Source organism: Monomorium pharaonis, chromosome 6, assembly GCF_013373865.1.
Source record: "Monomorium pharaonis isolate MP-MQ-018 chromosome 6, ASM1337386v2, whole genome shotgun sequence".
Lineage (NCBI taxonomy): Eukaryota > Metazoa > Arthropoda > Insecta > Hymenoptera > Formicidae > Monomorium > Monomorium pharaonis.
The window spans coordinates 11,813,100-11,839,777 of record NC_050472.1 but is presented as its reverse complement, the minus strand read 5'-3'; the positions used below and the strand labels follow the sequence as shown (position 1 = coordinate 11,839,777).

General features: G+C 31.3%; 1 protein-coding gene across 1 annotated transcript in view; it reads left to right on the top strand.

Annotated features, from left to right (window-relative positions):
* The window catches only part of LOC105834071, a 110,204-nt gene that overhangs the window by 66,557 nt on the left and 16,969 nt on the right, over window positions 1–26,678 (top strand). Inside the window, exons 18-32 of the mRNA XM_036289053.1 lie at window positions 273–445; window positions 513–605; window positions 1,873–2,020; window positions 2,192–2,355; window positions 3,069–3,290; window positions 3,375–3,628; window positions 3,697–3,857; window positions 3,950–4,220; window positions 4,317–4,559; window positions 10,677–10,809; window positions 15,075–15,243; window positions 15,312–15,351; window positions 15,434–15,569; window positions 15,645–15,801; window positions 18,247–18,375. Coding sequence (XP_036144946.1) covers window positions 273–445; window positions 513–605; window positions 1,873–2,020; window positions 2,192–2,355; window positions 3,069–3,290; window positions 3,375–3,628; window positions 3,697–3,857; window positions 3,950–4,220; window positions 4,317–4,559; window positions 10,677–10,809; window positions 15,075–15,243; window positions 15,312–15,351; window positions 15,434–15,569; window positions 15,645–15,801; window positions 18,247–18,375 — 2,493 coding nt within the window. The remainder of the gene's footprint in view (window positions 1–272; window positions 446–512; window positions 606–1,872; window positions 2,021–2,191; window positions 2,356–3,068; window positions 3,291–3,374; window positions 3,629–3,696; window positions 3,858–3,949; window positions 4,221–4,316; window positions 4,560–10,676; window positions 10,810–15,074; window positions 15,244–15,311; window positions 15,352–15,433; window positions 15,570–15,644; window positions 15,802–18,246; window positions 18,376–26,678) is intronic.

Below are 26,678 nucleotides of genomic sequence, written 5' to 3'. Positions count from 1 at the left end.
ATCGACTGCAGAAGTTGATTACAAAACTTTTTTTAATTTTTGTTTGTTTTTCATATAAACTTGTGTGCACCACTCTCTGTTATTCTCTATATTTTAATTCTGGTGAAGGATTTTTAATTCTGTGTAATCAACAAAAAGATTTTTGACTAAAACAACAATCGCGTTTAATCGGTAAAACAGACCTATCTCCAGCATTCCCTTAATATTAGTTTTTTATTTTCTCTTATGTTTACACTTCTATATTCTCCGTCAACTTTTCCTTTTATTTTTAGTAATATGGATGAAGGGATTAACAGATATTACAGATGGACCAAGATCATACAAGGAATGTATTGATGATTACGTTAGATTAATATTGAAAAGAGTTATACCTTCTGATGAAGGTACCTATTGCATTTTGATTAAAAATAGATATGGTTGTGACCGAAGCTTTTTTTCAATCAAGGTGAGAGGTTCTCATTAATTTAAAAACGAAGTAAAGAAAACATATTATTAATAACGTATTCAAATAGGTAAAGCAACGTGCTAGATCATTGACTCCATTATCAGATTGGAATTTTGTTACTGATCGTGACACGGAAGAATATGTCAACGACATGTCCTATGTGAAAAGTAAGTAGCTTTTTGCAATTATTTATACATGTATAATATTGGTTGAGAAAAAATACTGGAGAAAGATTATAAGATTTTGTTACATTTTTTGCGTGAATTAAAATAAAGTTACTTAGTGCTACGTAACAAATATGTATAAGGTTTAACAAAATATCAATACTATACAATAACATGTTAATATATAATATTAGAATGACAATCCACACCAACTGCAACATCATATATTTAGCTTAAATTTTAATGGATAAACGCCAGTTAACGTACGTTTAGACTAATTGTACGTCTGCCCGTAAGAAAAAATTATGCAAAAATTGCTGCATTTCTAAACTGCATTTTTAAAATGTTACATTTACATGTATTTAAGGATATCTTTGATCAGCATATTAATTTAATGAATAGTCAAACTAATATTGATCCCAGTTTGCAGAATCAACCCATAGGAAAAAATTATGCAAAAATTACAGCACAAAAATTGCATATCTTTGTACATGAATTTCTGCAGTTTTTACAGATTTTTGTACAAAGTTTTCGCCTTCAGAAAACATTACATAAAATTCTGCAGGAAAATTCTAAAGGCGATAACTTTGTACAAAAATCTGTAAAAATTGCAGAAATTTATGCACAAAAATATGCAATTTTTTGAACTGTAATTTTTGCATAATTTTTTCCTACGGGTTGGTCCCGCAAACTGGCATCAATATTAGTTTGACTATTCATTAAATTGATATGCTGATCAAAGATATCCTTAAATACATGTAAATGTAACATTTTAGAAATAAATAATTTGTGTGCGTGGTATCCTGGACGTTAAGCTCTCAATTGGCACCTTCAAAATTGGCACGTTCGCGAAGTTTCATACTCACAAAATAAACGTGAACAGGAGAACATCCAAGTTTTTTACACTCAGGAACGTTTCAAGACGGGTTATTTTAGTTTGCCTTCTTTATTTATCTTCTTGCAAGAACTTACAAATTCCACAAATTCAAAATTCAGTCGTCGTCTAAACGCGAAACACTTCATATATGTTGTTAAAACTTTCAGTTCTGTCATAATATATTGTGTGCTACATTGTGTGATTAAAAAAATATTTAACAAAATAAAATTTTTTTTTCATTATTTAATCAATTTTTTATTAATATGTAAATTATTGAAAATTTATTATTATTATTATTATACTTATTACATAATATATTAAATATTCTTTTTTCTTTTATTTGCTTGTGACATCAAAACGTTTAATTTTTATGCATTAGTAAATTTATAAAAATGAATAAAATAAAAATAATGCCACATGATCATGGAATAATTAATGAAAAAAATGAAGATATGACTATTTCGCGTTTGAGACAATCTTGGATCAAGGATTGTTTGATCATTGATTTCCTAGAATATTTGTATGGACATCGAGGTTAGTTAATAAATGAACATTGCTTTTATATAAATTTTTTTAAAGATCAGTTCTGATAAATGTAACACAATTATATATTTAGAAATATATATAATTATAGAAATATATAAACACAAATATATTTTATAATTTGTAATTCTACTTTGTATTATCTTATGTGATGTTTATTAGACGTACCCGGTCCGATCAGTAGTGAACCTATTGTTATTGATGGTGGAAGAGGTTGGTTATCATTAAGTTGGGGTAAAGCAGAAAGAAGAGGACCTGCACCGGTGATCGCTTATAAAGTCGAAGCATGGCTGTTAGGCAGTGATGGAGGTGCACGATGGGTAGAGGTGAGATAAAAAGAAAATGATACACTGAGAAAAGAAGATGCTAGATTCAAATAAATATTTCTTTGAATAGTGCTAATAACATATTTTATAAAAAATAAATAATATTTATTTCAAACAAGTAATATTTCCTAAATTATAGAAAACTATTACTTGTTTTAAATAAATATTATTGATTTTCTATAAAATATGTTATTAGCACTATTCAAAGAAATATTTATTTAAATTTAGTATTTATTTTCTCTCATTGTAGAAGAGATGATATTGTGACGTTTATGAGTACAATAGCCACTCAAATCTTTATTACAAACGAATTTCAAAGTGATTATCTACGGAATTATTTGTTTTTAATGGCCCGTCGTTATACAAAAAAAATAATAATCCAATGTATAATACTCAATTAATTATACGTTTACTTTTGAGAATTTCAGAAGTAAACGTATAATAAAGTAAGTAAACTTTTTAATCTATATTTTAGCAATTAATAACACATAAGGGCTAAATTTACACTAAATAAAAGGTAAAACAATGTTTTAATAAAAATATTTTATTCAATTATAATAATTTAAAATGTTGATAACACATTACGTTATTGTGCGAAATGTAAATGAGAGCCATGATACTATTTTCTTCATGTCTAGCTTAATAGTAATAATTCATTAATAATATTTTAATTTATTCCTTCTGTTCCTAAATCAAATTATCACTCTTGTCAGTTGGGTGTTACGCCAATCAATGCATTCGACGCATTCAATTTGCGACCAGGCAGTGAATACAAATTTCGCGTAACACCGCGAAATCGTTACGGATGGGGTGAACCAGTTACGATGACGAATTCAGTGTTGATAATTGAAAGTACCGATCTTCCAGAATTTACAAAAATTCTACCGGGTCAATTGAAGGTTCTCGAAGGAACACCGGTAAAGTTGGAATGTGAGGTAAGTTTACAAAAGCATAATATTCTATTATATTTTTTAACTATGCTCTTTATTTTATATATACATTGAATGATCTTTTTTTAGGTACGAGGCGATTCAAAAATGGAAGTACGATGGTATCACGAAACAACAGAAATTGATCCCTGCAATGATACAAGATTTGCGACATATTACAATGGTTCTAAATGTTCTTTGACGATTACAAATATTAAAGAGAACGATTCCGGAAGATATGTTTGCGAAGCAAACAATAATATTGGTAAAGTGTCATCGTTCGCTAGAATTCTCGTTGTTACTGATCCGAGAATTATCGAGGCCGATGCTAAACTTAAAACAAAGTAAGTAAATATACCCATCTTAATATATACAACTAAGCTAATAACACATAATACAATATTGTTAAAAGTTTAAGCATCGAACCGGAAGATAGACCGCCGCAATTTACTATGAGATTACGAGACAGACGAGTGCAAATAACTTATCCGGTAAGGCTTACTTGTCAGGTCATCGGACATCCCATTCCTGAAATTGCTTGGTATAAGGACGGAATGGAAATTTCTCAAGATGGTAATTAACTCATTCATCGACAAGATTCGACAATATCTGAAATTTTCTATATGAAATATTAACTATATTCCGTTAAATGTTTTTTACCTCAGATCGCCATATTTTTTGGGATAATGACTCGAATTTTCATACTTTGGAAATAATGCATTCCGCTCTTGAAGATTCTGGATGTTATATGGTAACAGCCAGGAATATAAATGGATCAGTATCTTGTCGGTGTACTCTCGTAGTAGACAAAGGAATTCGAGCCTATATCGCACCAGAATTTCTTCGTGGTTTCAACACATCTTACACAATTCATTCAGGCGGAGAGCTGCGATTGTCAGCACAACTTGAAGCTTATCCGAGTGTTGGTATCGTTTGGTGAGCGATCATTACAATTAACGATACTCACTTTTATAATAATATTATTCAAAATATATATATTTTTTGTTTTTTGTGATCACATTCTTTATACAGGCATCGCGATGGAATTCGCTTGCGACCTAGTAGAAGATCAATAATGACACTGAGCCATGATGGTACTGTCCAATTCTCTCTAGCTAATGTTACCATGCGCGACGCAGGTGTTTATAGTTGCACCGCAACGAATGTAGTCGGTCAAACTGAAATATCCACCAGGGTAACTGTTACGACCGCAATTCAGAATCAATCATCCGTCGATAAATCATCCAATATTATGAGCACATGTTCAGATACACTGTGAGTTTGATTATAACTTTATTATAACTTTAGACACTAACATACCTAAGACATAATTTGACGTAATAAATGATCAAACGGCGTCTCGCTCTTCATGCATGAACATTTTCTACGTATAAATAACCACCTAATGACATTTAATAAACATTATTGGAATGTTTGAAATAAAATCCAAAAATATTCAATTTAAATATGCATCTAAAAGATGTATTTTAAATATGCATGTCATTATTGCATTAGAAAGTTACTGTTATGCATATAATAGTTACATTAACACATTTTAATATATCCATATATTATTGTTGCAGAAAGTTTTCAAAAAGATTTTAATTTTTTATGACAAATGAAAGAATTCTACAAAACATAAATATTAATTTGTATAAAATATTGTAAAAAAAATATTTCTAAAATTATATTATATTAAATATTGCAACAGAAAAGTTTTAAAATCTATTACATATACACTAAAGATAAAATAAAACTTGTAAATTTATTTATACCCAGGTAGCAAGCTCACATCATTTTGACATCCCAAAATAGTCATTTACTGACTATTCTTGACGTCACGAAATGACGCCTTTATGACGTTAAAATGACGGTCGAATGTCACAAATTCCTGACGTCATGAAATGTACCGTATTTTGACGTCATGGAATGACGTAAACAATATGTTGTCAAAAAGATCTCTAAAAGATATCCTGTTTCTGAAAATAATAACATAAAGAAACTTTTAAAAGATAACATATAATGTCAGAATGTTAACCAATGCGTCGTTTTTTGAGAACAGAAAAATATCATGAAACTGATATCTAAAAGATTTCTTAAATCGAATATCTTTAAACTGCAACTAAAGAAAAATAAAATAAAATAAAAATTACATTTTTTTAAAATTATTTTTATCAACAGCACATACTAAATTTAAGACAAATTTTTATTAATTAATTAAATTTAAATTATATTATTGTATTTTATTCTTACTTGCCGCTGGTAGGTTTGAACCCGGGACCTTAGGATTACGAACCTTGTACTCTAGCTGCTACGCCAATTTGACTCATCGATATGGGTACTTGTTATTGTCTACATATACCTATATGTTATAAACTGACGCAATTATATTATTTTTTATAAAAGCAATTAAATTTTGCAAAACATATTAAAAATAAATAGCATTAATTTATTTACTTACTAATTTCATTGTTAAATTTATCTTTTTCCATAACCTTCCCAGCAAACACAAAGTTACATGTAACGTGCTTGTTAATTGTAATTTCCCACTCAATAATATAATTGCAATATAACACACGTGTTATATTACAATTATATTGTTGAGTGGGAAATTACAACTAACAGGTACGTTACATGTAACTTGGTGTTTGGTGGGTTAATAATAAAGGATAACATTTTCAAGAAACTTAAATGAAATTCTTCAATGAGATATCTCAAAGACCGCTTTTAGTAGACGTCTCTGATAAATGTTACCATTTTGACATCATTGCCAAGATATCTAAATGTTTTCTTAAAAAAGTTCTCTTAAAGTTAAATATAATATGCTTATATAATATGCTTATGCCTTACGCCTTAAATCTCATTGTAGACACTGCTTTAGACCGTGTCTAAAATACGTCTTTATGTCCCGATTTTGGATGCGTGCTGTCTGGGAAAGTAATCGTCAGATCGTGACTGAAATATGACTATGAAATGACGTCACATCATGACGTCAATTTTAGGTCATGTAAAAAAATGGTCATTTTGACGACATATGACCAGATATGACCATTTTGGGACGTCAAAATGACGTAGGCTTGCTACCTGGGTAGGCGATACCAGTAGGAAAAAATTATGCAAAAATTATTGCAAAAAAAATTGCATATTTTTGTGCATGAGTTTCTGCTGTTTTTATAGATTTTTGTACAAAGTTTTCGCCTTCAGAATTTTTCTGCAAAAAATTTTGCAAAATTTTATGTAATTCTTTCTGAAGGCAAAAAATTTCAGAAAATATTAAATAAAATTCTGCAAAATATTGTACAGAAAAATTCTGAAAGCGAAAACTTTGTACAAAAATCTGTAAAAACAACAGAAACTCATGCACAAAAATATGCAATTTTTGGTGCAGTAATTTTTGCATAATTTTTTCCTACGGATAAATACATATATTTTACAGAAATAAGATACTTCATAAAAATATATATTTCGTCACAATAAATTTTTTTATAATCAACAAATATCAATGAAAATGAAACAAACCTTTGTAAAAATGTAACACTGGATAGTATTAAATTGGCCAGTAATTAATACTTATTCTTAGTATTAAAAGTACTGCTTTTAATTATACTTTCAATATTTAAAATAAATAAAGAAAAGGCGCCGAATTTGGAACACCACTTTGTTTTTGAACTACATTTCTTAAATAATGGTTAGAAAAACATTTTTAAAAACACTAATTTAAATTAGAAACAATCTTCTATCAAATGACATAATAATTTTTATAATGCTGCTTTGTATTTTTTTAATAATTAATATTTTCGTGACACATGTCAAAAAGGGCAACTGACAAAATGGGCGCCTAATTTGGAACCCGTATACAATCAAAGTATTAATGTTTTAATTTTCATGTTATATAGAGGAGAAGGTGGTAATATGGTCAGTGCGGATAATATTGCCACCCATATTATCTCCGTTATTAGTTGACGAATTCTAGTAATTATTTATGATATCATTTGTTTAGTAACCTACTGTTATATAATGATGCTAATATGACAAAACACAACAGTCAACATTTGTTATGAAGCATTTTTACTTTTAAAAATTTCGAAAATTTTTTAAGGTACATTTTAACATTTAATTATACGTGTTTCGTCATTCTTTTTAAATTTAACCGCATTATCACTTAAATGTATGTACACTTGAGTACTTTTTTATTATTTAACTCTTTATTCGGCTGTATATATTTCGAGTTATACAAAATTAAACGATGATATAGGATGTTATCAATATGGCCATCTAAGTGTGCTAGTAATATGGTTACTTTTTCGAGATCTCCATATCGACAAAATTCCTCGATCAATAGATTAAAGGCTTAATTTAAGAAAATCTTTTATATGAATAAGGTTCTTCAGATTTAAGGTTATTTTTATTTAACTTCCATTAAATGTGAATAAAAATCACCTGTTTTGATATAACTACTTATTTCATATAAATATATATGTTTCTAACAAAATACTGTGACTTTTTTAAACAAAACCAATTTTTTAAATTTATTTTTGTGGTAGCCATATTACCCTCCCTATTTCTTTTCGGCCCATTATGCAATATCGTTACATTTTTATAAATAATATATAATATAATAAATATTTTATAACTTTGAATTGAAAATCTAATGAGCAACACTTTTGATGAATATAATCGTAAAATTTCAACTCAAAGCATTGATTATTAACGAAGTTATTAAATAAAATATAAATGGGTGGCCATATTACCACCTTCTCCTTTATTATAATTGTCACGGCCTAGTTATACTACAGTCACAGCATAGTAACAATTGTCATAGGTGATATTACTACATCTCCAGTCTCATGGAGTGTGTCAATTTACGCACACACGACAATTTTATATTTAAATCTGCATAAATATAAAAGAGAAAATTAAAAAGAAACAGTTTTAGAAAAACTACAAACATATGAAATGATGGTAATGTTATGGTAATGTCAATGATACATTCACTATTGTTTGAAACTGTGCAATTGGCAAGAGAAAATTGTGCAAATAAAACTCTTGTTTTTGATGAATTCACTTTTAGCAAATTTTAAAAGAAAAAAGTGAGTATGAATATATGAAATATGGGTTTTCATTTCTTTAATTAACTAAGCGGATCGTGTTTTTATTAGTATTTGTACGATGCGATGTTTAATTTCCGAGAAATAAAGAGGTGCCAACTCAAGAAACTGTTCTAAATTTAGTGCCTCTCCTTTAATAATTATAGGCCAATTTAATATTGCCCAATATTATAATTTTTATAAGGCAGTAATATTTACCTGCTAATATTTTGATTTTATTTTCTGAGTGTATTAAAAAAATCACGATTTATTTTTCTATGACTTTAACGTTGTTGTGATTTATTATTCTATTTGAGTTTGGTTACGATAATACTAGAGCAAGAGGTTTATACTAGTACATATAATTGGACTATATAACGACCATGACCATATTATTCTCTAATGAAATTATATAATTAATAGTACAGTTTATAGTATTACATTAAATATTAGTAAATAATATTTGCTATAATATTTTAACTTTACATCTTTTTAATTTAAAAGGGCTTATTTTTTGAGTTTAATAAAAAACCTGCTAAAAATATAAATCGGAACGTAAGTCGAATATAAAGGAATAATAATAGGAGCATTAAGGAAACTTCTGTAAAGCGTAAACTGAAACATTTTATTGTTTTCACCAGGAAAAAATGTTATCCATATAAATTTAAAATTTTATTTTAGATATGTGCACACACACACACACACACACACACACACACACACACACACACACACACACACACACCTAAAATAAAAATCTTATATAGAAAAAATGAGGGTATTATATAACCTACGTTTTCGTTTCATTTAAATTACTCAGAAAATATTTTCATAATATTTATCGAAAATATTTTATATATAATTATATATATGACAATATTGTATTGTCTATTTATATTTTATATATTGTGTATACATGTATTGTATATACATATATATATATATATATATATACACAATACATATATACTAAGAGGAAAGAATTCATATTTGGAACAATTTCCTAAATTGGAACTCCTTTATTTTTTGAAAACTAAACATCGCACCATACGAATACCGAAAAAATATGATTTGCTTAGTTAATTAAAAAAATAAAAACCCATATTTCATACATTCATAGTCTTTTCTATGTAAAATCTGCTAAATACAAATTCGTCAAAAGCGAGAGTTATATGTGCACGATGTTTCTTAAACAAGCCTAATAAAATAAATTTAGTATAGAACATAATAAAATGTATAAATTAATAAAATGTAAGATTAATACTTAGATTGTATACAAATTCCAAATTAGACACCCATTTCCACATATAATATATGGAGAGCTAGATTATATTAATAATATAATTTATTATTCGATTTTTTTCTCTTTCTCTCTGTGTTATTTCAATTTACTTATATTTCTAATAATATATACAACTTAGATTATATTATATTAAATTAGCATAAATTAAGCATTTAAAGCTGTTGAGAACGTGCATGCATACGATTTGGAAATAATGTTTTTTTAGACTAACAGTCATGTTGCATGAATAGCTTGATAATATAATGCACCTAGTTACTTGTCCCGAATGCGACTTATTTTATGTAGGAAGGCATTATTGACGCCGACTGTACATGTATACGTCATGTATACATCATGCAGCTATCCCTTAAACTGCCCTAAAGATTTAAGAATCGCGAACATTTTGTTATTCTAGAATGTTTTTTCAGAAATGTTGCAGACATATTTTGAAACCTTTATGAAATGTTTCACTTTTTAGTTAAAATATTTTTGAAATACTTCAAACGGTTTTTGATGTTGTATGAATATATCTGCAAAAGAAATTTCTGAAGCATTTTTTTAAATTAATTTTTTTAGATAGAAATTTTATTATAAAGAAAATTTGACTATGAAAAATATGTGTTATTTACTTTCATCTTAAAATCCAATTTTGGGAACTTGACTTTAAAACATTCTCTTGTTTCAAAATAGATTCTCGTAGAAACAAAAATGAAAAATCTTACAATACTACGCCTTTAATTTTATTGCGTGTGAATTATTCACATTTTGTGCAAAGTTGTAATTAAGAAAATATGTCTCTAAAATGTCTATGTATGCTTAATATATTTTATTCTTAATATATTTATTATATTTTATCTTATTACATTTATCCTTCGCCATTATAATATATTTTAGATATTTTTTATTTTTTTAACTATATAAACAAAACTTTTTACAACATACATATCACATACTTTAAACGTCTCGAAAGGTCGAATTGTTGCTTGAAAATATTGCTTAGAAATGAAATTGTTTTATTTCTAGATATTCGAAGGAACCTCATTTCGTCAAAAAACCTTTATCAACTGAAGCGATCGAGGGCGACACAGTTATTATTCTTTGTGAAGTAATTGGAGATCCTAAGCCGGAAGTAATATGGTTGCGTGACTTTCTCAAGGTAAACTATATAAATATTTTTATAATTTTTTAATGTATTTGATTTGTAATTCTTCGCCTTTTTTTAAAACTAATATGATATAATTAAGATATTGATTGAAAAAAAATAAAAATAATTGAACTTAAAACAAACTATTAATATACTTTGATTATTTTTTTTAAATTAAAAATTACGGACAATTGAAAAAAAACCGAACATTATGCAATATCAAATAGTGAAATGACGTATTAAAGATGCGATCTACTTGAGGCTATAAATGCTTTAAAGCATTTGAGTGACCAATCAGAACAAAGAATTTTACGAATTAGCCAATCATAGAATGTTTTGAAGCGTTTGTAGTGGATTTCACCTTATTACTGACTTGAACTATGTTATGTGGGTCACGGTAGCCGCAAAAAAATGACGTGGCAGAACGTAACAGAGAATTGTACGTATTGTAGCCATAAGAGGACAAGACATAATATACGCCAAAGGAAATGGCATTGACATTGGATAGTTTCTTATATGGTAACAATGTGTTGCGTCACGCGTTACATTTTTAATTCGAATGAAGGAATAAGATTCAATATATGTCGTATTTGAGAAAGGAATTTATATGGTCAATTAACGATATATAAACCCAATAAAGAAAACGGTAGTAGCGCGTTAACCGAAGGAATGTTCGCATCCACGTCATTTCAGAATATCTACATAATCCTAAAATGTGCACAGAACAATACCCCCCCTTGTCGAGACCAACTCGACTTCCTCCGTCGATGAATCGGTACTGTAACGTACAGGCAGCAAAACAGTCGTCGTGTAACTTTAGCAAACGAGTAACCGTTTTAAGTTTTGATCATTTATGACTACTATATGACGTGAAATTGATTTTGTGTCTTATGTGAAACGTGAATTATTATTTTGATTCAACTTATAAAATCAGTCTGTTTATATTTAATTTCCTTAGTCTCCTCAAAATCTTTTTAGTAATCAACGCACACAAATTCTATTTATTTTAATTATTCTACATTTCAATAGAAATAAATGTATTCGATTCGATGTAGGATGCAGTAATAAGTATGACATTACTGTAAGTAAAACATCAAATTATTAATTTAAATAATTGTTTAAGCATATAGATAAAGTTAAGATTGCTTATTCAGTCTGCAGCAAATCTTTATGCTGAATATAATTTTTCTATTAATAATAATAATTTAATATTCTTAGCTCATACATATAAACTGTGCGCCGATAATTTCGTCAGGCTTGAAATACAAATATGTATATACACACATTACGTCGCTTGAAAAAGGACGTTCTTTAAGATATATTGGTTGTTACGAAGAGTAATACCATGCCTCGATGGTAAAATTGATTAAAACGCCCTCATAGAATGGGAGATTCAAATCCTAGCTTAGGTATTATTTTTCGCAACAAATTATTTAAAGTTTTTCGGATAAAAGGGGAAATTTAAAATGCTTCTGAACATAAATATTTAACTTAGTAACTGTGGCTACATTCCGAAATTCACTGTCATTAAAAATCTATAAACATAAACTAAATTTTCAGTACTGACAGTGAATCTCGAAACAATGTTTCAAGATTGACGTAATTGTCTACGCGTAGTTTATATGAGCTAATAAGAATATTACATTAATCGAAAAATTGCATTTAGCATCAAGATCCGCTAATCAAGTAAGTAAAATCAAGATTACTTCTTAATTTTATCTACATGTTTAAAACATTTATCGATCAGAAAATTAACTTACTATTATTATAAATTATTTGTCTAGAACTAAGAAAAAAATCGAAATAAAAATTCTAAATTAATTTAAAGTAGTTCTATCACCAAACAAAAATTCTAAAATAAATTTTAATTTTTTACATAATATTGTTTGAAATAGTAATTAATTTTAATTGAAAATCCATTACCGACCATTTTTACGAAAAAAATAAAATTAAATACAGGTTGTTAAATGTTGACGCAGATTTTCACGAATCTTTCGTATTTCTATAACTTGTGTACCTGAGATTTCTCATAAAAACTTTTCAATGTATTCTTTAAACGATTTAAAAGTAGATATTAAAAAGCAATAAAGTTACAGATCACTTCAATTTAAAAAATTAATCTAATTTATTAGATCTGGAAATTTTTACTCGTACATACAATATGGCCATTATTTATACTTTGAGTGGCAAACTCAACAATTTACATAGATTTTACAATAAAAAATAGATTTAGATTTTTGTATAAAATATATAATTTGACCATTATAATAATACAGATTATGTTTATACCAATTTTCCTGATTTTAGCATGCTCTTACATGTAAAAACAATTTACATATATAAATTTTAAAGACAGACACCCATAAAATTTGCTCCTGTGTGAACTATTATGGAACTATTTTAAAAATATTAAAATTGTGCAAATAAATTATATTAATATATTTTAAATATTATATTTTAGAATTTATTAAAAATTTAACGAGGCGAATTTTTTTTATGTATAGATTACAAATATAATACATATCCAATTAAACACCGTTAAACTGAGTTGTGGAATTGGATTTAAATCCTCACGAATGTAGGCCAATCGCGTAATGTGATAGATGCAATATAGATACATCTCAGAGAGTTTATTACGTCAAGATTTCAATTCAGCATTCAAAAAAGATCCTCGTTTTCCATGTACTTATTTTTTAGAGGCTATTAAAATACAAAAAAAACATCATCAAATTTATGAGAATATATAATGTAAAACAGTGATATACATGACTATGCAGTACTTCAATCAGATCAGACTGCGGCAATGTGTTCGACTTTCGCTCCCTATATGGACTAGAACCGTGACAAACACATTTCTCTCTCTTTCTCTCTTTTTCTTTCTTTTCTTACTGTTCTCTTCCTTTCCAACACCACGTGCTGAGTTTTAACCCTGTTTTATAATCTTGCATAAGAATTAACATCCGAAGTCTATCAATATAGTAGACGTAATACACATTTGCATAAGTAAAAAGACATTCAAGCGAATGCAATTATGTCTTACAATTAGTAGTCTTGTTCAAAAATACATTAAATCAAATTGTCCATTAATTGTCAATTATTATCCAAATTAATACATCTTCGTTATTTAATACAATTTCAAAAATAAAATGCTGCTGAATCAAATAATGTCACTATTGCGGAAATATCAATATTCAATTTTCTTTCTTTATTACTTAAAGTTTAAATTACTTCTTTATGCTTCCCCGATAATTTAATTGTATTCGTGATCAAACATATATGCTGTTATGATTAGCAATAAAACATGCATAAAGTAAGCGAGAACGGAACAAACATTAATAAGAAATAATAAACACACGATATAGCATTTGATTCAGTTAAGGGTCCATTCTACCTTGTAGCCTGAAAAGAAACAATTTTTGGAAATTTTGAGGGAAAAAATAAAAAAAATAGACATTTCTTTGTTTTTGTATTTTGTTTACTATATTTTATGTATATTTAGGAATTTTTTAAGTCAATTTTGTATATTAATTGTGAAGAAAAGCAGCGATCGCAGATTGCGATCCCGGTAGCATACGGTCGTATGGGGAAGGGATGAAAACTAAGAGCAAGAACCAATCTTATACTGAACACTCACTTATTCTTTAATATGATTGGTCCTTGCCCTTAATCTTCATCTCCTCCCCTTGCGATCGTATGCTACCGGGGCCGCAATCTGCCGGGATCGCTGAAGAAAAGTTGAGCGGAGACGGTCGAAACCTCTTCACGCAGAACATGGTCTCATGGTGGAAGTCTTAGAAATCGTAAAAGTCATTTGAAACAATCAAACAAAACATTTTCTTGGTCAATATGAGTGTCGTTCTAGAATAGACCACAAGGAATTAATTCAGATACAAATTAACAAAATGGCGACCTTTATTTTTTTTTTTTAATAAAATTTTGCGCCTCAATTTTTCAATAGTTTTTGTTACAAAACAAAACAAATCGTAGATATTGATGTGATTGTAATCTTTTTCATGGAGAAAACATTGCTTTATATTTTAAAAAAATTAGAGGTAATTTGTTGAATGCTGTTGTATGCTGAATTTTATAGATAAGTGGTTTATTACTTCCGCTAACTTGAAAAATATTGTTTTGAAAAAACGCGTTAAAAATTTCAAGTTTAATTTTCATTAATATAAGCCTTTATATTTTGATACTTACAACTAATTCACTACTTACTATACTTACAATGAATTAAATTCTGAAATTTTTGCATATTTATACTTTACATTTTGCAGCCCGATTATTATAAGGATGCACCTCACTTCCGACTAGTAGGCGCAGGGCCACAATATCGGTTGGAAATACCTTACGCCAAGCTCGACTTTACTGGAACATATTCCGTGATAGCTCGTAACTGCCATGGAGAAACTAAAGCTGTAATTTCTTTGCAGATCTATGCCAAAGGTAAACTCTAAAATGCAAACCAAATTTACTTTACGTTTAACTAATCTAATTCAACGATTTTTTTTCAGGACAAGACAAGGAAGAACAAACGAAGAAATCTCCTCACGGGTGAGTTATTACGAAAGTTTAATGATGCGCATACGTTTCTATTTAACTTGTACCATTAATACAATAAATCGTCAAACTCTAGAAAGGTACTGACCCTGCCGGTTATAAAAAGAGAATTGCGAGATCTACGGTGTTGCGACGGCGATGCCGTCTCCTTGGAATGTAAAGTTTATGCTTCACCAGATCCACCTTTGATTCGTTGGGAACGTGGAGGCAAAGTAATAAAAGTTTTAAATGCTTAGTAATATATTGCACACAAATGATGAGCTATAATTTAAAATACTTTTTGTCAGATTATAATTATGGCGGGCGATTTTGCTGCCGAATTCGACGGTGAAACGGCACGATTAAATATTCAACATATCTATCCTGAGGATGAAGGAGAATATACGTGTGTGGCTTACAACGATCTTGGAAAAGCATATACATCAGCCTGTTTAGTTGTAGATGGTAATTTCATATAACTTTTGTCCACAAAGAAATGCAATAACTCTTAATATTTTTTTTACATAATTTTACATTGTAAAATAAGCACTAAAAAATGCACATTTGTATTTATTTATTCATAACATTTATATATAAATATACACTCAGTCGAAAAAAAAGCGGTACACCTAAAGTTTGTTAAAAAATCACTAAACTTCCAACAACGATAACTACGCGAATAATAAAGATAGAAAAGTTTCTAAAAAAGGAAATTAAAGCTTCAAATGTCTACTTTAAGAATCGACTTATTAAAATTTTGCGTAATAATTTTTTTCAAAATGGCGTATGACAAAGCGAAAGCATGCGAAATTGAAAAATATTGGTCCGAGTTTGCGACGATCCATGGCGTGAGGCAAATAACGCAACTTAATTGGATAAAAAGCATGCGATAGATCAGAGTTTCCCCTTCAAAATGCTTTTTTACTCGTCTCGATACGATGATTTTTCATAGTATGAAAAGAGATATGCGCATTTAAAGTGAAAAACTGCCTTTTTATTCAAATGCGCATATCTCAGCGAAAAATCATCGTATCGAAACGAGTAAAAAAGCATTTTAAAGGAGAAACTCTGTTCTATTTATTTTATTAATTCTATTATATTATTAATTAAATCACAATACGCCATGCTTTTCTTTTAAAAATTAAAAGAAAAATTCAATTACAGATGAATCAACAGCATATGTTTGTAGCACCTGTAACGTCGGCAATTTAATTGATTTTACAATATTCCTTTCTCACAATCAATGTACTAATTATTTTATATCCTGTAACTTTTGTCTAAAACGTTTTTAACTTTTTGTTGGCACATCTTTGTTACGTAACACTAGTCTCACACTGAGTCTACCAGATCTTGTATGATTTGTTTATACATCGCCAAATAGTTCAAAATATATCAGAGATATTAATACAAAAATTTAATAATATACTTTAAGGTTTAGAGAATGTATTCTAATTTTTTATATAGTAAACTTGATAATTTAAATAGTAAAAAAAGCTAAAAGTAAAAAATTTAGAAATTTTTAATTTTAAAAAAATTATAACTTTTTTAATTTTTAATATTTAAAACTAAAAATTTAGCAAATTAGTTATAAAATATGTTACTTCAAGTAAAAAATAGTCTTTGAATCGTTGTTCCAAAAAAGATATTTTATATGCGGATATATGGAACTTTTCGATAACTTTCAACGGTTTCCTAAAGCAAACTGACACTTTCACTGGCTGCGTAATAATTTTAACGCTAAGTGAATACTTCAATCTCTAAGGGGGGCAAGTCATGTAAATCAAAATTTTTTAGCAATTTTTTTTTCTTGCTTAAATTTGTAGGAAATTTTCCGTAGAATATGTAAAAAAATAGTAGAAACCGATTTGAGAGTTCCTTCTATGTTATTTTCGTTGAAAAGTGAACGGTCGAATTGGGCGGAGCACTCATGTAGACGAGTCGGAAACTCAGTCTTTCGATCCCTCTGTAATAAATGTTAACCTGGCTGTGTTAGAATAATGTTCGAAAAACAGGAAGATCTGCTCTATATCCCTGGAATCGCAGATTAACAAATAACTGCGGTAAGTTAAAATAAATTACGATTTTTTCACGATTTTGTTACTCGAACTTTAAACGCGTTTTTCTCCAAACTACTTTTTTAAAATTGGCGTGCAAGATAACTCAAAAACTATTCATCCGATTGAGTTCTCCTTGTGCATACATTTAGATAAATACTTTCCTCATAAATTGAACCTTTGTTTTGAGTTATCTTGCACGCCAATTTTAAAAAAGTAGTTTGGAGAAAAACGCGTTTAAAGTTCGAGTAACAAAATCGTGAAAAAATCGTAATTTATTTTAACTTACCGCAGTTTTTTGCTAATCTGCGATTCCAGGGCTATAGAGCAGATCTTACTGTTTTTCGAACATTATTCTAACACAGCCAGGTTAACATTTATTACAGAGGGATCGAAAGACTGAGTTTCCGACTCGTCTACATGAGTGCTCCGCCCAATTCGACCGTTCACTTTTCGACGAAAATAACATAGAAGGAACTCTCAAATCGGTTTCTACTATTTTTTTTATATTCTACGGAAAATTTCCTATAAATTTAAGCAAGAAAAAAAAATTGCTAAACAATTTTGATTTACATGACTTGCTTCCCTTAAGAAATGGCTCTATAAGTACAATTTTCTACCTTCACGAAAGATGTACTTCATCAAAGTAAAATGCAAGGTCCGCTAAACCCTTGTGTGACAATGAAGAGTTAATGCATATTTTCTTAGGTACTCAATCATCCTGAAACATTTCGACCATCCTGTGCACTTCATAACATATGTCTACAGAAGAACTTGATCTAAAAATTTTCTAAAACCTAAATAATCTAAATTAATATTATATGATAATAAAAAAAGTTAATGGTGTATGTTACAGTCCCTGAGGGAAAAGAAAATATATTGAATCAAAGCTTGTTGAAGCCAATGAGTCTATTATCAACAGGATCGACTCCAAGATCAACACCGCGATCGACACCAATCAGAAGCTTGTCTCCGGCGGTTTTACGTAAGTCTAATCTAAACAAAGAAAGATGAGTAAAATCACTGAATTTTGGCTCTACTTACGGATCCTTCTTCATGCATATTTTTATTAAACAATAATATAATGTAATTTTTTTTAAGTATGCTAAATCTAAATCAAATATTATTTTCAAACATAGACGTAGAATATATAGACTTCGCGTTTTCTATTTCCTTTGTTGTGCATGGTCAAACTTCAGAAAGAGTGAGCCTCTGTTCTGTAGTCACCTTTCTGTCTAACAACACATAGTAGGGAAAAGAAGCCTTCGTTGATTCGTTGCCATAGTGAATTTTTGCCTTACTCTAAGTATTGATAGACAGAGAAAGATACACCATGAAAGCATGCTGTCTCCTTCTAAAGTTTGTACAGCTTTCTAGCCAAACGCGAAATCTAACTGGATCAAGTTTCCAAATCGTTTCCAAATATCAAACATAAGTAGAATATTATCTTTCGGTAGCAACATGTAAACAGCAACCACCTACTTAATTTCTTATTTTGCACTTACACAATGACTAATAATAGCTAAAAAATCAGAAAAACTTTTATCAATAAAAAAAATGTTTCATAAATTTTGAATAACCTATCTTAATTTGAACTCTCAATAGGAGAACATTATTAGTATTAATATCTATACCTTTATTTCTCAAATCAAAGGTACTTTCTCGAACACTTTAAAAATATATCCAATGAAAAATAATCTTTGAATCAATATCGAATTAATGTCCAAAACGTTAATTTAAAATCACATCTATTTAGAGATCGATTTTAATTCAATCGTGTCCACGATTTCGAACTCTTTTGTATCGAATTAATGTCGAATCAATCTTTGATCATTTGATTTATTATTGCATTCAACCTGAATTTTATATTATATGAGCTATATTTGCTTATACAATTGAGAGGAAATATTTTAGAAATGTATGCTTTTAGTTATGATATTTGTTACTAAATCTAGAGATAATTTTTCAAAGTCCAAAATCTCAAATCGAATTTGCATCAAATCGATATCGATTTAATCCTGATTTAAATTGAAATTGCGTGAAACTTTTACACCTATAAACACACATACACTCACTCACACATAAGTCATTCTTTTACAAATCGGACACCTAATTGAACGATCCATTTTTTATCTGTTTGAAAATTTTTCTAAAAGTTCTAAGCATAAAATGAGCGGGCACGTGTATCAGGATTTTTTTGTTTTTTCTTATTTAAAAAAATACACAAGTCCAAAAGTTTGACGATGTGTCGGTTGCACTGATCTTTAAATTATTATATCTTTGGTTCTATTCATCGTAAAGACTTCAATTTTTTTTTCATTTTAAAGCTAATGAAATGACCTTTCTGAGAAAATTTTTTCCGATTATATCCGTTTGTAAATTACTATTGTTTCAAGGAAATGAAATGTTTAAAGTTGATTTACACAGCCGTAACCAACAGATGTAAAGTTCAAAAAAATTTCATCGCATTCCCCGTCAACTTTCCTAAAAAAAACATATTTTTCAAAAATGAGGATACTATATCTACTATCTAAAATTAATTAATTTGTGCGGCGCGGCGGGCGGCGGATGGCGCGCAGCGTCCGTGTGCTGCCTTTCACGCGCGTGAATGTAGGCTTGTGTTATGTGACTGATCATAATAATTTAACATAATTCAATAAAAAATAAATTTGTTTATCATCTAATGTGACGTGCTGTAATAGTATGTAATCAAACGGCAATGTAACTAATTAACGTGTATTTATAATCCAACAGTACAAAATAAAAATTCAACAAAAATTATTTTAAAAGCAGCGTAATAAATGTAGGGAAGAAGTGAAATATACTGATTATATAGAAAATACAGTTTTAATTATAATAAGCTTTCATGTCGTTTATTTAATAATTTTTACTTCTGTTACATTTTCATACAAAGAAAACGGTTTTACATGTGATTCAATGACACTGGAATCATGGAGTGTGTTTAGTAAACAAGCACGCCGGATGCAAATGGAAAAAAAGAATCAATTAACAAGGAACAAAATTTAATGATTTCAAAGCATTGACAAAATATAATTTACACAATGACAATCTCGGTAAAGACCATCTGAACGAATACATGACGAACACACATAAATTACACAATAAAAATTATTTAAGTTAGTAGTTTTACAAATTATTAAAAAACAATGAGTTAAACGATTAGTAACATTAATAAACATGAGTATCACACAGTGAGCTTTGTCTGTTAAAATTATTTGTGATTACAAAACAGATAAATAATTCTTACAAAGATATCGTTAGTCACATAAAAACCGAGGAGTAAGTACTAAAACTAATGAATATTTTAGTATATCTATAATTGATAATTATAATAATATAAGATTAATATAGATTGAAAACCATTATTGTTGAATAACAAACACAATTAAAATTATAACAATGCAAGTAAGTAGATTTTACATAAACAATTTATAAGAAAACGTAAATATTCTTGTCGGACTTAAGGTCGTTATAAAACGAAAATGATATTACATAAACAGTAATTACATAGAATTTGACGCATATGCAAATTGAAGTTCCATAGAAATTTTGAATGTGAAATGTGTAACATTAATTTGTAATGTCTCTCATTAATTGAATGAAAAGAAAAGAATACGTCTGATAAACGACGGAAGCACGAGAACGTATCTGAAGTAGAACTGAATGGAAACCTCTGAGTTGAGTTCTGTCCTGTCGGTTAGCCGTCGTGCTAATTCCGATGCAGGATGAAAACACTCTCAAGAACTTAACTGAAATTTCCTCTACAGAGGTTCCGTGTACTTGACGCTCGAATTCTTTCTATCTCTCTCTAGCTCTCGGCAGGCCGTAGTATCTGGGATCGAGTATGTCTCTCTCTCTCTCTCTCTCTCTCTCTCTCTCTCTCTCTCTCTCTCTCTCTCTCTCTCTCTCTCTCTCTCTCTCTCTCTCTCTCTCTCGGCTCGCCGTGGTGACTGCATGAGTCGAATACGAATCTCTATCTTTCTGCAAGCCGTAGTGTCTACAGGAGCTGGATATGCAGTGATCTCGACCGATCAAACGCATCTGCTTGATGTGCAGCAAATTTGCACGAAATACGTGGCACGTTTCGAGAGCTTTTTGAATTAGCGATACGTTCTCAATGAGCGTCTTACTCCGATGCTCGTCACAGAAGGAATGAATGAAATCTGACTGTCTGTGTTTATCGTCGTCAAGAAGAATCGGGTCAAACAACGAAAGATCAGCCGCGTGTCGCGACGAGGAGTCGGTCAATGTCCTCGGTATTCATCAAGTACGAATGTACCTGTCACAATGGAATTATTTTTTTATGCATATGCGTCTTTAAGTATTGAACATTTCCGCCCACCTTCATTAACTTCCGTTAATGAACAAATCAGAGGCTGTCATTGTTAATAGGTAGTGGGCAGAGTTTTGCAATTGGTCGTTTTAGAATTGATTTTTGTGTCCGAATGGACACGACTCGTACAAGACCATCAGGTCCCGGGTGAGTTTGAATTATGCGTCCTAGAGGCCATTTAGACGGAAGGTAACGCTCGTCAATGACCAAAACAAGAGAACCATTTGACAGAGATGGAGAGGGTCGATTCCACTTATGAATGAAATAGTAGCGCTGCAGACATTCCCTGGACCATCGCGACCAGAAACTGTCTAACATTTGACGGATCAACTGCCATCGAGAAAGTCGCGAAGACTTAACTGTTTCCAACAATGGTTCGGGAATGACTGAAGGTGTATTTCCTACAAGAAAGTGTCCAGGAGTTAAGGCCTGAAGATCATCAGGATCATCCATAAGAGGGCCGTGAATTAAGTACTGCCTCGATTTGAGTTAAAAGCGTATTCATCTCTTCAAACGTGAGCAATGTAACTCCCACTACGCGCTTTAGATGATGTTTGACGGACTTAACTCCAGTCTCCCACTTTCCTCCGAAGTCAGGAGCAGCTGGAGGATGAAATTTCCATTGAGTTCCGTCGTTTGCTAGGACGGATGCCAATTCGCCTAGTTCCTTTGATGAAGAAGAGAATAATTTTTTAAATTCGTAATCTGCTCCTGTGAAATTCGTTCCACAATCGCTGGTCAACGTAGCACAAATTCCTCGACGAGAGAGGTAAACCGCTTGTATGCTGCAATAAATGCTTCGGTGATATAGTCAGTGACTAGTTCTAGATGGATTGCCGAAGTCAAAGAACAAACAAACAGAACCATGTACGCTTTGTACATTTTGGCGGTTTTACCTTTCCAGGTTTTTATAGTAAAAGGACCAGCATAATTAACGTCTGAGTGTAAGAATGGACGCGAAGGTGTGAGTTTCAGATGGAAGTTGTCCCATTAATTGTTGAGCTCGACGTTGTTGATATCGAGTGCATCTTACACACTTCAAAATAAAAGAGCGTATAGGAGCCCGTCCTCCAACGATCCAGTAATCGTTTCGGATATAATTAAGCGTAAGTTGTGTTTCTCCATGCATTGTTCGTAAATGGGAGTCTAAAATAATCAACGAGATTAATGGTGATTTCTTCGGAAGAATCAGAGGATGTTTTGCGTTCGGAGGTAATAATGAGACCTGAAAGCGACCTCCTATTTGTAGTAATCCGGTAGCGTCAAGAAAGGGAGTTAGTCTAGCAAGTGAATGAAACTTAGGCAATGATTGTCCGCTTGAAAGAAGTCTTTTTTTCCTGATAAAATGCAGAATTTTGAATGTGTTTTACCCAAAAAATTCGTGCATTGTCTATTTCTTGTGTGGTTAGTGAAATTGTTAATGACGACCGTGGATGCTTGCGCATTTTAGCAAGAACACGATGACAAATGGCAGTAATGCGGAACAATTTTGTTATTGTGGAATATTTATAAACAAGATCCCAGAGTGGTGGAGATGTGGTACTAATTGTGAAAATCTTAGCTAGACGCTCTTCAAGATTTTCGTTAATAGAAAATGCCTTGGGTGGCTGTGGCCACTTTGCGGATATTTGTGACAATCACGGAGGTCCTGTCCACCATATTAAATGTTCCGATAATTGAATGGGAGTCAATCCTCGGGTAGCAAGATCAGCCGGATTCTCATTACCCGGAACAAATCTCCAACGTGCTGAAAATAAGATTTCCTGAATGTAACACACTCGGTTGTGAACGAATTCCTTCCAATGCAATGGATGATTATTGATCCCCGTGTATGTAATGGCAGAATCCGTCCACAGATAAACAGGAATACTTCCAACTTCAATATATGTGAACTCAATTTTGCCAACAGAACAGCTCCGGAAAGTTCGAGCCTGGGTATCGTAAGTTTCTTTAATAGAGCGACTTTTGTTTTTGAAGCTACAAGATTTGTTAAGATTATGCCCTTGGAATCTGTAGATCTAAGATATACAGCAGCAGCAACTGCTTGTTGAGAAGCATCACAGAAACCATGAATTTCGATTTCATCCGTTGACTTGCATCCAAGCCAACGAGGAAACGTGAGATGAGTCATTTCTTGAAGAGTATTGAGAAACGTGGTTTACTTGTTGGTTATCATCATAGGAAGATGGTCATCCCAACCGAGTTTAATGGCTCATAATTCTTGAATAAGTTCTTGAATTCTTAGCTTTGATAGTAATTGAAGAAAGCAAACCTAGGGGATCGAACAGTGTTGAAATAATGGATAAGATAGATCGTTTCGTAATGTGTTTTGTAGCAGGAAGTTTCAAGGTAAATTGAAAGGCATCAATTGCTGGTTGCCAGCACAATCCCAATGTGTGAAAAACTGTATTATCTTCGAATTCTAGCGATGTAGTATTCGTTTGATGTTCAGTTGGAATGTCTTTAAGAATGGAAGGATAATTACTTATCCACTTTCGGAGACTGAAACCATCCGCCATGCAAAGTTAATTTAATTGGGTAATGATCGGTTGAGCATCGTCGATGGAATCTGCGCCTCCAAACACATCATCGACATATCGCCCTTTTGTCAACGGTGGAATGGCACGAGGGAAGTTTTAACCTTCGTCTTCAATAAGTTGAAATAAGGTACTAGAAAGAAGTGCTAGAAAGGGTGCACAGGCTAATCCGTATGTCACGGTAGTTAGTTCGTATGTACGAAGACATGTACAGTTGTTTTGATTGAACCATAAAATACGTTGGAATTTCCAATCTTCCGGATGAACTTTGATTTGCTTGTACATTTTCTCCATATCAGAAACGAAGACGCAATGAAATTGCTTGAACCACACGAGAACATCGAATATATTTGCTTGGAGTTTTGCTCCTATGTGAAGATCATTCAACGACACGCCGGAGGTAGTTCGACTAAAGCCATTAAAAACAACCCAGAGTTTGGTGGTCTCTCATTTAGACTGTGATCTCTCATAACTCCATGATGAGGAAGGTAATACACAGGTTGAGATTCAGGGACTATGTGCATGTGCTCTAGACTCTCATATTTGGACATGAATTTTGAATATAATTGGGCGTAAACGGAATTAGTTGAAAACTCTTATTGGATAAGTTTGTGCTTAATCGGACGGCTTTATTACATGATTCGCCTAACTGTTCAGGAGACCGTTTGAACGGTAGTCTAACGATATATCGACCATGAGCGTCTCGACTGTGTGTGGATAAGAAATTATTTTCGCACTGTTGATCAGCAGAAGAGAAAGATGAAGTATTTATGGAAGGAATCGCATCTAGTTCCCAAAATCGATATAATAATTTGTAAAGTTCGTCATCGATAGATACATGGTAGCCGTGCAGGGTGTTACTAGAAACGTTAGCGTTTGTTGGACCGGACACAATCCAACCGAGTTTTGTAAGTTGAGCAGTGGGTTAATGTGGGGGTCCCTTAATAACTTTATTTTCAATAATGTGTCCATATATATCCGCGCCTAAAATTAAATCGATGGATTGGAGGGAAAGAAAATTCGAATCTGTCAATTGCAGTCCTCTCAGGTGCGGCCATAATGATTTGTTAATTTGAGTAGAAGGAATTGATGTAGTAAGTTTACGTAAAATGTATTCTTGAATTGAGAAATTAAAATTATTATAACGATCTTTTAGTTGGATAGTTGTGACACCCTTAGTTTTGTTGGATCGTTGAGCACCGATTTCTACCAAAGGAATTGAAGAGTGACTTTGGGGAAGTCGGAGTTGCTGAACAATACGTTCTGAAATCAGAGAGATTTCCGATCCTTGATCAAGTAAGGCTCGAACTTCGATGGTTTCTTTGGTAGGTGATGTAATCAGTACCCTTGCCGTAGCAAGAAGAACACACGGAATGTCATTATTTAGTCAACTGGAATGAAGTGTCAGCTTCAGAGGAAGTTGAAGGTGCCGAACTATTCGATGACTCGGCGGCCCCTTTAGTAGTGTCGTGTTTAGATGAACTAGACTTATCATATTCTCTATAAATTGATATATGATGACGCCGTCCGCATTTCTGACAGCGCTTTGTTATTTGACAGGCCGAGATTCGATGCAGTCCTAAGCAATTAAAACATAATTTGTGCTTGTTGATAAGCGCGATTCTTTGTGGACAGATTTCGAAGTGTACTGTGAACATTTAAATACATAATGATTTGACGAACAGATAGGGCAGGTGAACGAATCATTTGCTTTATTTTCGGTTGACTTTCCTTGATAATGAGATTTGACTGTTTTTGAATTCGGCTGTAGTGGGAATAATCCAGATTGAGAATTTTCAAATGCTTGAAGAGATAATAATTGAGAAATGAGAAAGTCGCTAAATTGCTGCCAAGTAGGCGGCTCCTTGGATAACCCTAGATGTTGTTCCCAAGCCTTAACCGAATCGGAATCGAGACGTTGCACTACGATAAAAATGAGAAAATCATCCCATGTCGAGACAGGGCGTTGTAAACTCTCGAAGTTTCGGTAAATTTGCATAACTTGTGTATATAATTTTTTTAGTTCCACGGCAGATTCCTTCGTCATGCGCTTGATTGAGAATAACGAATGTAATGCTGCGTGAACGAGAAGACGTTTGTTTTTATAAAATGAATTTAGTGCATCCCACGATCTCTGAAAATTTTCAGCTGATAGCGTTGTGTTTTTCAATATTGAGGCGGCAGAGCCGGTGAGACTGGTTTTCCAATACTGAAGCTTTTCTACGGATGACAATGTCGGATGTGCAATAACAAGCGATTGAAATAAATCTTTAAATGAAAGCCAATCTGACGGAGTACCGTCAAACTTGGGGAGATCAAGTCGTGGGAGGCGCGCATGATGAAAGAATGCCGGGATATCGGCGGAGGAGCTTGATGCGACCTGAGTAGACGGTGTGC